The sequence below is a fragment of the Spinacia oleracea genome, chromosome 6 (genome assembly GCF_020520425.1).
Source record: "Spinacia oleracea cultivar Varoflay chromosome 6, BTI_SOV_V1, whole genome shotgun sequence".
NCBI classification, from domain to species: Eukaryota; Viridiplantae; Streptophyta; class Magnoliopsida; order Caryophyllales; family Amaranthaceae; genus Spinacia; species Spinacia oleracea.
Window position 1 is genome coordinate 107,702,540 of NC_079492.1, and position 12,668 is coordinate 107,715,207.

Sequence of the window (12,668 nt, forward strand, 5' to 3'; positions counted from 1 at the left end):
GCCAAACATCAGAGTCCAAAGTGCTCATAAACCACAAATAATTGCATTTCATGTGTTACCTTTGCTTTTAATAGGACAAAATTACATCACCTTAACTTACTGTGAGACGTTAAAAGTTCCCTTAAACAAATAAGAATTGACTTCATCCTTAAATGTTGGTAAAACGGTCTAAATGTCTTGTACGAGATTCTAGACAAATAAGCGAATAAAATCATTTAAGTTTTAATGATCTATATTCATGCTTCGTTTAGTAAGGCGTAAAACATTTTTCAAGGAAAAACACAATTCACAATTCTAAACTAGTTTTTCTTTGTTTGGTACCTTAAAGGAAAATGAGAGAAGATGGTGAAGATTGAGGGGAAGAAATGAGAGGTAGGTAAGGAGGAAAGAAGGAAAAGTGGTTTCGCTCCCTTTCAAATAGAAAAAGGTTTTCCACCTTTAAGGGAGTAGTGGAAAATTGTTTTTGTCCCTTACCCAACCAAACAACGTAAAATGATTGAAAAGAGAAAAATCGTTTACCATGAAAACGTTTTACATCCTACCAAACGGAGCCTCAGATTAAGCGTTCTCGTGTTAGTCCTATATAATAAATTTTAACAATTGTGGCGACAAAAGTTGGTGTACATGTACGCTATACCTTACCTACTTGTACATTTTGGTTTTGAAGGATACCTACTCGTATATTTAGTGCAACACTTAAAGCCTACACTCGAGAGCATGATGCATATTTAAATCTCGTAAGAACACGAGTGATATTAAAAAGGACATCTTTAAGAAAAAGTTCCCAGAAAGTCGGAGATATGTCATCGTAATCCTATAAATATGCAATGCACTTGTAATTCTACCAACAACAAATAGATGCATTCTAAAACACACAGAAAATTCAAATCTAAATCTTAAAATCAATAACCAGCACACAGCTTAAACCATCCTTTGAAAATGTGGGTTATCCCAAGCTTCTTGGGTAGCCGAAAAAGCAATGTCTTTGATCCATTTTCCATAGACACTTGGGATCCATCTGATGGCATTCTCACTTCAGGACTTGCCAATGTAACCTCGAAGGCAGGCATCCTGCAGTTAAGTGGAGAAAGAAACAAGGAGCAGGAGAAGAACGACAACGACAGGTGGCATCGTATCGAGAGGAGCAGTGGGAAGTTCCTTCGCCGCTTCAGGCTACCTGAAAACACAAAGACTGATGAGTTCAAGGCTAAAATGACGATTATGAGCAATAAAATTTGTGTTTATAAGCTTGCAGTAACATATCTCCGTTTGATCTGCAATTTAAACTGCTATTACTTGGATGCATATTGTAAGAATAATATCCGAATACTAAGCACAATTCCTAATCTTGATGCAAAACTTACATTGGTAAACAAAGAAGAAAACAGAGCAGGAAAAGAAAAGTAGTCCTTATGTAATCTAAGGGAACTGCAAAGGTTAACCTACAAGTTCATGTTAGATACTAGTGAAAGAAAAGAAATTGACAGAAATTAGTGGGTTAACGTCACAGTTTAATAGCTGTATTAATTATCTAAGTGAATTCTTAAGGATTGCCATTATTTCTAACTGTTCACTGACCAATACACGTGATACACTTAGCATACTGGATTTGTAAATCATTCTAAATGAGCAGATTAAAAAAGTATCCTGGAATCACATATCTAGTAATACGAGAACTGACCAAAAGGGCCACAAAAGGTAGTATACTCAACCGGGTTATAGCCGTTTAGGAAACTGCAATATTCAGAAATACCAGGAGATACAAACCTAACAAAAAGTTTATCCAAAAAGATCGAATACTATAACAAAACGCACAACACTGTCATATAGATATGAGCAGGTACAAATGTTGACTAGATAGTGATAAAAATATACTTTCTTCTGGAATTTACAAGAGTTAAAGCCTTAGTAACATATTTAAGAAACTGCAACAGAGTTGAAGTCAAGACTTAAGGTCTGAATACTTTGATATTATGCACAACCAAAAATATTGTCAGGGCAGTACAGGACTACAGGATGCAACTTACCAAAAGTCTGTGAGTAATGAACCATTTGTTTCATCTTAACAAGAAATTCTTCAAGTTGCAGAAGATTCCCTCATTATATGGATTTCTAAACCTTGTATCTGGCAAGGATTGATCTAATCATGGAATGATAATGAAGTTAGGCAGAAATATATATATGTACAAGGACTAAAATTAAACAATTAAGTGGATACAGGAGGCATAACAGAACAAGAAGCCTATACTACGTGAAATTACCTGGTGAAGGCTGAAGAATGACATGGAACTCTGGGTATCTTCTCCAATTTATCTACAAACACATTGACACGCAAATCTAAATTATCTATACAGAAACAAGGTGAGAGTAGTGAGACAATGTTAGCAAATTGCAAAAATTGTTTGCTAGTCCAACAACCCAATCTCATGCATGTTTAGTAGGGTCAGCTTTCTGCTAAATTCGTAGCAACTAGCAAGTCTTTTCTTTTTCTTAATTTTTTAGCATCAACTCAAAAAAAATAAAAATATGATTCATAAGTTCCAATGCCTATGGTAATTCAAACTTCATACATGCTAGTCCTCAGGGGAAAAATATGCCTTCTCCAGATGATATGCCAAAACTAACAGGATCCATGGAACGAGCCAGCATTTGGTTTCTTAACACTTAACTCTTATTAGCAGAAAAACTTACCCATTCTTCGGTTCTTATATTGAAGCACACACAATGTACATGCCATGCAAAAAAAATCACCTGTTTAGTCATCAGAGAATCATCAGTATAGTCAATAAACATGCAGGCCAACTCATTTCTCGTCAATGAATCCAGTATGGTACAAAACTGCACAAACCTGCCAAAGCACTTGAAGTAAAGAAAAGATCATTGTACTCATGACCAAGTTGTATTGAATCTACAACAGATTAAATAGCACAAACAAGCTACATTAGTTGCACAGATCAATAATAGGTCAGGGAAAAGATGACAGATGCCATGTGTTTCCAGCGATGCATTAATGGTATAGGATTCTCTATAAAGTGGAGCAGTGGACAAGGAGAGATTTACCTTGGAGCTATTCTCTTTCAAAATCAGATGTCTGTTGATCCCTGAAACCCAGGCAATAGAGGGAAAACATGAGAAATAACAACTGTGCTGGGATCAAAAGCCAAACAGAATCAGCTCTAAGTAGCATCAGAGTTCAGAACATTCCAACAATAGGGGTCCTAATTTATTTAGGTGGATCAACAAAGCTAGCATATATGACAAGGATTTTTATAGAAACGTACCAAAAGGGTCAATGTTAAATCAATAGAGAGAGATTTTGCAACAGATCAGGAGAATCATTCAAAAGAAAACACAGAGCTTACACTGATAAGAAAGCACCGAATATGCAGTCTCGGTCACTATGAATAGAACCAAAAGTGACAGGAAAAGGCCATAATTCTTCTGGCCTACAGATAATTAGACGATCAGGTGTTATGGAGTTGAAACATGAATGAAAATAATGAAAACGTAATACACACCATATTCTAAATATTCAAGTTCAAAGTTATATAGCAGCCTATTAACTTCTAGCTTCAAACTCATGGACTGTTGTTACCTATGCAGTTCCCAAAAGCAGGGCAATGGTGATCAAATCCCATAACATAGGCTTTGCAAATCCTACAGTAGCGCATCCTTCTTGAAGATAACGAAGTCTAAAAGGGGAAAAGGCATAATGAACCATCTTCTTACATATGACAACTGTAGTTAAAGCTCATTTGTAGTTGCAAACTGAAATTATGGGAAGATGCAAACAGAATCTTATTTTACACTCTTAATGAACACCTTTGCAAATGAACAGTTATTTTAAAAACAGCAGAATGTAATTACATGGGCCATAATAGCCTTCCGAAAGAAAATGGGAAAAGTAAATTCACCATTTCATTTGAGTTGTGAGAGCTTATGCCTCCTGCCGTAGATGATGTTTCCTGTAAACATTTGGCATGAAACGTGTTAGGCATGTTATTTCCTGATCAACAAGGGTCATTTCCACTTTACAACCTCCAGATGATGCCCATCTTCTGAAATAGAACCCTCCACTAAACCAGGAGAGTCATGGCGAATAAAACCAGGATCACTTGATAAGATCCTGAAGCCAAGCAAGTATTTCTAGTGTGAGGAAAACATCAATGATAGAAGTCAACTAACAGCAAGAGTGATAACTGATAAGTAACTCCACCTTAAAAACCCAATAAGAAGAACTGCTAGCTCCGCGTTGAATACAATATTTAGCAGCAATGAAACAACTGCAAACAAGTAAATAAAATTCAAGCAATGATCAAAAGAAGAGGAACCTTAAGGGACTTTAACCAATTCACTTTTGCAACAAGTATTTGTTTCAACTGAACATCCAAATGGCTATTTCTGAAAAATATAATCATGCAAGCATCAAACAAGTTTCAAAGGTATGCAACACTATATTATCTAGAATCACGTACCAAACCAGATATTTGAGATGTCACAACATAAATACATACAGTAATCATTTACTCTCTCCATTTCAAATTCTTTCTGACCAACAAAACAAAATTTTCTTATTCCATACTCCCTCCGTATTTATTTAAGAGATACACTTGGTCGGGCACGAGTATTAAGAAGAAGAATTGAATGAAATAAAGTAATAAAACAGGTGGGGTTGGAGTAGATATTTTAATAAGTAAAACAAGTGGGGACCATGTCATATTAGAGGAGTGGGGGTGTGAAATTATTTGTTTAATAGGGTGGTGGGACATAGATATATTAGATAGATTATTTAATTAGATGGTGGGGTTGATAAGCTAGGTAGCACAGATACGGATACGGAAACGGATACGGGGACGGAAAACGAAAAAACCAAAATTTCTAAAAACGGGTACGGCTTGGATTCGGCAAAAAAAATAAAAAAAAAATTATATATATATATATAATTATATATATATATATATATATATATATATATTACAGAGAAGTATATAACTATTACCTAACTTTGTTTAAAAGGAGTACGAAGTAATAAATACGGGGTAGGAAACAAAATAGTTGGTTTTTTGTAAAAACAATCAGTGGCCACGTGGTACCACTTTCCACCTTTTCTTTTTCTGATTTATTATAAGTGGTGAGTGGTACTCCCTCCGTATTTTTTTAAGAGATACACTTGGCCGGGCACGGGTATTAAGAAGAATAATTGAATGAAATAAAATAATAAAGCAAGTGGGGTTGGATAGATATTTTAATAATTAAATATGTGGGGACCATGTCATTTTGGTGGGTGGAGGGTGGGTGGGTTTATGAAAATATTTGTTTAATAGGATGGTGGGTGATAGGGTATATTAGATGTATTATTTAATTAGATGGTGGGGTTGATAAGTTACTAAAAATGGCAAGTGTATTTCTTAAATAAATACGGCCGGAAAAGGCAAGTGTATCCCTTAAAAAAATACGGAGGGAGTACTTTTTTTTATTTAAAACAAAAGGTAAAAAGAAGAGATCAAGAAACGGCGAGGAGTTCTGAGTCTTCTGACTTGCTGGTTCCTTCAATCGGCGAGGGGCGAGGTGATTCTGTCAGCGGCGGCTTCTGCAAACAACGAGTCGACCGGAGTTCGCTGGCTAGTTGAGTTGCTGGCCTCGTTGCAGCGCTGCTGCTCACTGCTCAAGTGTTCAGTTGCTACGAACGGCCGGACAGGTGGTGGCGAGGAAGAAGAACGGCGGCGAGGGCACAACCGGCGGGCCGCGAAACGACGGGTGAGTAAGGCTTCGAAGAGAGGTGAGAGAGAAAGTGGGGTAATTGGAAAATAAAACCATAAAATTTGAATTTGGGTCTTAAAACTTCAGTAATAGTTGCTGGGTACGTGGTTTATTTCCAAAAACGTTTCCAAACCGTACCCACCCGCGTACCCAGCCGTACGGCCCGTACACAAATTCAACCCGCATACCCACATTTCGAGTTCGGCCTGGGGACGTTTCCTGGACATACCCGTCCCGTACCCGTACCGTACCCATAAACCCAACCAGTCCAGAATCATAGCCTTGCATTCATTCCCATCAGGGCTGGCTATTAGGGGGTCTAGGTGGACATACAGAACAGGCCCCGAAATTTTTGGGGCCCATAATCAAAATGCTGGTTGATTTAAAAAGAAAAACCTTTTAAAAAATAAAGCCCAGCTTCCTTCTTCCCCAATTCTCGTGAAACAAGGAAGTAAACTCTTCACATTTTTTCTCCAACTTCTATGATTCGGTTTCCGATGAAGGAGTAATTAATTATCTCTATTATAACTCTCATAGAAATCATCCATCCATAAATAAATGAATTGTTTCTCTAATTTTTTTTTTTTTCCAATAACTCAACAATGAACAAATGTTCCATTTTTTTTTACTGTATCATTCTTGTTATGGAAATTATAAAGTAATTTCTTTTGGACTACGAATGCTAAGCATTCAATGCTTGTTGGGGAAAAGAAATCAAATTTGTAGGAAACAAAATCTCAATTCAAATCTGAAAGAACTCAAATCCGACTTTGCCGTGAACAAATTGTTCTACCTAATCTTATGCTTAATTATAATACATTTGCTAGTTGAATTTTCATATTACTTTGTACTTCGTACTATATTGCAATTGTCGTTATATTGAGTTTTCATGTATGCCTTCTGAAATTAGGAAATTAGATTAAAGTAAAACTGAAGAGTTAATATTATGGATCATTCCTAAAAGAATGTCAACTATTTGTTCCTAATTTATTTTGGCAAATCTTTGAATATTATTATGAAAGAATATCAAATTTGTGTTATTGGTACATGTTATGCTTGAATAATGTGACTTTAAGTCACAAATGTAAAAAGAGTGTTAGATAAAATAATTGATTTTGGGTCCATACTAATATTATTGTGGACCAGGTCCACACAAGTATAACCCTATTATGTTTATAATTTTAATGTCGTTACTAAGTGTCTGTTAAAATTTACACAAGGGCCTAATTTTATACTCAGCACAGGGCCTCCGAATTGTCGGAGACGGCCCTGATTCCCATAATCACAGTCAAAGAATAAATGAATGCTGAGTAGTTTCTTCGGAACAGCTACAGATTGCACATAAGTTATCATTCCCTATTAACATCTTGTGTAGCCTAGCTTTTGTTTTGAGCCTATCTTGCATTGCCAGCCAAACAGGTTGGGCACAAAAAATCTATTCCAGACTAGGTGACTCCATCTGACTCTAGTGTTGTTGCCTGACATGGTCTCATACATCTTTTTGATGGAGTAGAAGAAAGTAACATCCATTGAGAGGACTGAAGAGAATTGGTGAAGTTCTCTTTCACTGAACAAACATATTTCACAACCCAACTGGCTTTTGGGTTGACAAAGTTTATCCCAAGCTACAAAACCTGGTTTACGGTCTTCATATGTACCAAACCAAAGGAATGACCTACACTGCAAAACAACCTTGGGGAAAATGAAAATTTGAGACCAGTGTACACTGATGCTCATTATGACAAAATTGATCAATTGGGACCTTCCAGCAAAGGAGATATATGCCTAGAGCTCCAAATCTTTATTCTAGCAACCATTTTATCCACTAGAGCCTCACAATCACTAGCTTTTAGTTTTCAAGGGCTGACAGGTACACCTAAATATTTGAAAGGTAATTTACCAACCTGGAAGCCGGAGATGTCAATGATGTTTTGACACAGTTATCCGTCATCCCACAACAGTAAGAGAAGATTTATCTGAGTCGACTTGCAACCTTGTGGTGTCAGAAAACAACTGAAAACCACTTAGCATGAGCTGAATAACCTGAGCATCCCCTTTGCAAAACATGAGCAAATGGTTCAGTTGCATACCCCTGCATCTGGAATGAAACTTGAAAAGTGGATGCTCCCCCACTGTAGATATGGCTCTGGAGAAGTATTCCATGCACAAAGTAAAGAGGAGGGGGGAAAGGGGGTCACCTTGCGTCAAACCCCTCTTAGGGTGGATGATTTCAGTAGGTACACCATTAATAAGGATAGAGTATTGGGTGGTAGTGAGACAGGTCATAATGAGATGAGTGAAATGGGAAGGGAAACCAAGCTCCTGCATGACTTCAGCAATGATATCCCATTCAACAGTATCATATGCCTTCCTAAGGTCTAGCTTCATAAAACAGTTTTCTGTACATTTTTATAATATCTTGACAAACAAGAACATTTTGCAGAATAGATCTTCCAGCCACAAAAACACCTTGATTTTGAGATATTACGTCAGGGAGAACTGAGTTCAATTTAGCACAAAGGAGCTTTGAAATGCATTTATACACCACAGAGCAGCATGCAAAAGGCCTAAAATTCCCAACAGAAGATGGAACACTCACCTTTGGCACCAAGGTGATGGAGGTGACATTGATCTCCTTGAGCATTTTGCCAGTCCCGAAGAAATCACAAATAGCTGTGTAAATGTCAATTTTCACAATATCCCAAGAAGCCTTGAAGAACATGCTATCGAAGCCATCAAGGCCAGGACCTTTATTGATTGGGATAGAGTCCATAACTTCCTTAATATCCTCCAAAGAGAAGTTGCAATCCAGTTTGGAGATATGGTGTCCCTGTCAATAATTGCAGTCTTAACGGGTGTTCTGTGTGACATAGAGGACCTGAATAGTGACCCATAGAAGTCCATAAAAGATTTTTGGACATCCTCAGCAGAACTGATCCATTCACCTCCGACTGACTGAAGAGAATGAATTTTATTGTGTTTTCTCCTATGCAACTTGGCTCTTTGTTGCATGAAAGAGGAGTAATTACTCAGTGTTGTTCTATATTACTTCTCAGCAGAAGCCAACTCAGTATTGGTGGGATCATAATGAAGCTGTGCCTGAGAAGATAGAAAGATGTGGTGGACCTTGATGCAGTCAGCTTCAACATTACTATAACCAGTTTGATTCAGTTGCCTCATATCATCTTTGATCCATTTAAGCTTCTAAACTACTCTGAACATAGGGCATCCATACACAAATTTACCCCAATGTTCCTTAACTATGTCAAGGAACTTGGAAAAGGAGGTCCACATGTTAAAGAATCTGAAGGGTCTTGAATCATTGGACAATGATCAAACTCTTCCTCAGGAAGATAGGTAGCCTAGCCTCAGCATGTTCAAAACAATCATCCCATAAGGCATTTGCTAGGACCAATCCTGGTAAACACCCTATCAACCCCATCCTGTTTTATTCCAAGTGAAATGTCTTCCCATAGTTTTTAGAGTAGTGAGTTAACCGTGTAGCATTGTCTCATGTGTTGAATATCACTCAACCTTACTGCAGAACCAACTCTATCCTCCATCTCCATTATTGCATCAAAACCCCCCATTATAATCCAGGGAGAGTTACAGCATACGGTGGCCATACCAATGTATAAAAAGGCTCAAGGCGCAACAAGGCGATTTGGAGTTCCCAGCGCCTTAGGCGCGCCTCGGTGCGCCTCATTGAAGTGAGGCGCCCTAATAAAAAGTGAAAAAAAAAGTGAAAAAATGGTATGTCTCTTGGTAGGTGCGCCTTTTTGCGCCTCAAAGTGCGCCTTTGTGCGCCTTTTTGCGCCTTGATGCGCCTTTTTGCGCCTTAGGTGCGCCTCATTGAAGTCGCCTCGCCTAGACAATAAAAGGCGCTGGCTCCAATCGCCTTGCGCCTCAGAGCCTAGGCGCGCCTTAGGCGCGCCTTTTTATACACTGGGCCATACTAGTGAGAGTAGCCCACAATTCCTTCCTCTCTGTGGTAGTGTTCATACCATAGACAAAGGAGCAAAAGAAGCTACTCTGAGTAGTTCTAAGGGTAATAGAACAATGCACAAGTGACTGGTCATATGTATGACGTCCACATTAAAAGTATCTACACCCCAAGCAAGTATGATTCTACCATTATTATGACAACTACTAATTGAGGAGAAGCACCAATTTGGGCAAAGATTGAGATAAAGATTACCCATCTTAGAAACTTTCACTCTAGACTGAACAGTTTGATTTGGTGAGAAGAGATATCTCCCTCACTTTGATCTGTTTGGCTTTCCTGTTCAGACCCCTAACATTCCAGCAAAGTAATTTATCCATTAGGCTTAGGAACCTTGCAGCTTGTACAAAACCCATCGGAGTGTGGTTATCATCTATGTGAGTGATGATGTTGTCACATTGGAGACCACAACAGGTGGGATAGGATGGGTAGGTTGAACAATCTTAGGTACCCACACTCTCTTAGTAGCCTTGGTTGTTTGCCTTGTGCAAGAGGTGTAATTGTGGTCATATCCCTTACAAATTGAGCATGAAATAGGGAGCCAATCATAGTTGATTTTCTGGTCAACTGTATCCCTTTTCTCATTTACAAAGTGTATAATAGCATCATAGCAGGAACTCCTGACTGATATCCACTTCAACTAGGACTTCTGCAAACATCAACTTGCCCCTATTGTGTGTTGCTTGTGTTGCTTGATCAACTTTGACCATGGAACCAATCTTACTCACAATCTTGGAGAGACTCTTGTCCCCCTAATATTTAACATCAAGGTTGGGTAATTGTATCCATATTGGTAATTTCCTGAAGGTGTCCTTGGTAATATTCATGTCAGCAGACCAAGGTTTCAAAATGACAAGTTTCCCATCAAAGAAATTGAATCCACCATTGATGACCTTCTGACAGTTTTCCATGGTGGTGAAACGAACCAGAAACATACCCCTCCCAATCAGAGAGACTTTGTCCACCCCATACTTGCCCCATATTCGTCTAACAAATCCCTCCATAACATTCCAAGGTGGGTTAGCCCCAAGAACATAGCATAAAACAACAGATTTCCAAAATGAAATCTCATCCTGTATGTCCTCAAGATCAATTTGTATGATTTTAGGTTGTTTATCATTATTCATTGTAATACATTCCGAGCAAACATCATTATTTAGGATATTAACACTATCATTATCGGTTTGAATTACTTGATCAACAATTCTACTCCCGCCAATATTCAAATTCGATTGAAAATGGGAGTGAATATCATTACCCGATTGTAATCCGTTAATCCAAGCATTGAAGTCATTTCGGACGTTTGATCGATGTTGCAGCCGCTGGAGAGACGACTTGGGAGTAAGGATTTAATCCTCTGAAATCGCTTCAAAATCTGGGTTTGATCGCAAATCAGAGTGGTCTGAAATCGAATCATTGTCTACCATGTCTGTGTTTGAAGGTCGTTTATGGGTACTAGATCGCTTCTTGTTGACCGCCGTTGTTCTGGCTTTCGTATTTCCACCATTATTGTTGCGTTTTACCTGCTTGCGAATGTTGGCCATGGCGTTGAGGAAGGGAACCCTCTTCGAACCCTCTCAAGCGAAAAACCACTATTTGATCACATTGAATAACTATTTAATTGAAAAGTGCAACTATATGTTCAAGAAGTTGGTCTTATACATAAAACTATCTAATAGAAGTTTTATATTACCTCATTATAATGGGGGGAACTATTATCAAGGAAAAACAAAAGATACTAAACCATTCAGTCTTGTGGCCTACAAGGATACAAGTCTTGTTTGATGTAACACCTAACTTCCAAGAAAACATGTCAACTTCCCATCATAAATATGAGCACAATTACGACCCAAGAACGAACTACAATAAAACAAAATAATTGAGCAAAAATTCACTCATTCAAATTATGCAAATTATATAGAAACCTAATATTAATCACCAGCAATACTCTTCTCGATTATTAATCGAATTGAGTTAATCAAATGTAAATCGAGGATAAAAGGGAGATTAATCAATATTACCTTGTCTAATCACACTAAGATAAACAACCCAAATGAAGATTATATGAAAGAAAACGAAAGCCGGAGCTGAAGCATGAACTCGTAACAGACGCTTGATAAACTGGCATGATATAATAGCAATTGCAAGCACTGCACCTGCAATTCATGAAAAGCGAAATTTAAATAAATAAATAGGTAATTGATAAATCCCCAAAAGTAAGTGAGCTTCTAATTAACAGTGTTAGGGCAAGAAAACCTGAGAGGATGAATTGGAATAGGAGAGAGAATAGTGGGAATAAATGAGGTATGAGAAGTAGGGAAATTTGAGTGATGATGCCGGAAATTAATGATATCATACACCGGATTATTAACTCCGGCGACTTTCGCCGGCTGCCGTATTCCTCGATTGACCCCGCCATTTTTCGTCCTCAATTCAATGATATTCTTTGAATTAGTGGTTAATGGTTACGGACTTACCGGAGTATTCGACCTCATACCTTCATGCTGGACAGAAGAAAATTTATGGCCCAAAAGATATGGACTAGAGTCACTAGACTTTGAGCCATTTGAATATTCGATGGGTCCATGATACAAATTCGGAGTGTTGCTCTTTTCATTAGGGGTGAAAGTTCGGTTTATGGTTTGGATTAAATTCCAAACCGAAACCAAATCGAATTAATTTGGTTTTTAATTTTTGAAACCAAATTCGAACCAAATAAGCTTTCAATCCAAACCAAACCAAATCGAATTTTTAATTTCCAATCCAAACCAAACCGTTAAACAGAAATTTCCATGGACCTGTTTTTGGGGCCGGTCTTTGGGCTGAATTATACCTGTTTTAAGCCCATTTTGGGCCCTTGTTATACTTTACTACCTGTTCTTTAGCCAATTTTCGAAGACTTTTC

The 12,668-nt window shown here is 37.8% G+C and overlaps 1 protein-coding gene across 6 annotated transcripts; it reads right to left on the bottom strand.

Annotated features, from left to right (window-relative positions):
- Window positions 1-750: 750 nt before the first annotated feature.
- Window positions 751-12,293, bottom strand: LOC110781916 (uncharacterized). 6 transcript variants are annotated; one of them, XM_021985959.2, is made up of 13 exons: window positions 12,020-12,287; window positions 11,785-11,919; window positions 4,217-4,283; window positions 4,039-4,126; window positions 3,915-3,965; window positions 3,596-3,692; window positions 3,363-3,446; window positions 3,061-3,101; window positions 2,849-2,908; window positions 2,692-2,751; window positions 2,262-2,313; window positions 2,028-2,140; window positions 751-1,177 (listed from the first exon to the last, which is right to left on the bottom strand). In XM_021985959.2, the coding sequence occupies exons 1-12, from the start codon at window positions 12,180-12,182 to the stop codon at window positions 2,058-2,060; spliced, it is 981 nt and encodes a 326-aa protein (XP_021841651.1). In that variant the 5' UTR covers window positions 12,183-12,287; the 3' UTR covers window positions 751-1,177; window positions 2,028-2,057. The 6 variants fall into 6 exon arrangements, 4 of the variants coding, with proteins under 4 accessions (XP_021841651.1, XP_056687302.1, XP_056687303.1 ...); XM_056831324.1 differs by having other exon boundaries at window positions 2,692-2,859; window positions 12,020-12,291; XM_056831325.1 differs by lacking the exon at window positions 2,692-2,751 and having other exon boundaries at window positions 2,752-2,859; window positions 12,020-12,290.
- Between the last annotated feature and the right edge of the window lie 375 nt (window positions 12,294-12,668).

Coding starts and splice junctions, on each gene's coding strand:
- LOC110781916 (XM_056831324.1), bottom strand. CDS start 12,182: ATGGCGGGGTCAATCGAGGAATACGGCAGCCGGCGAAAGTCGCCGGAG. Junction 3,966..4,038: donor AAGATGGGCATCATCTGGAG/GTTGTAAAGTGG, acceptor AAATGTTTACAG/GAAACATCATCTACGGCAGG. Junction 2,860..3,060: donor TGAAAGAGAATAGCTCCAAG/GTAAATCTCTCC, acceptor CTTTACTTCAAG/TGCTTTGGCAGGTTTGTGCA.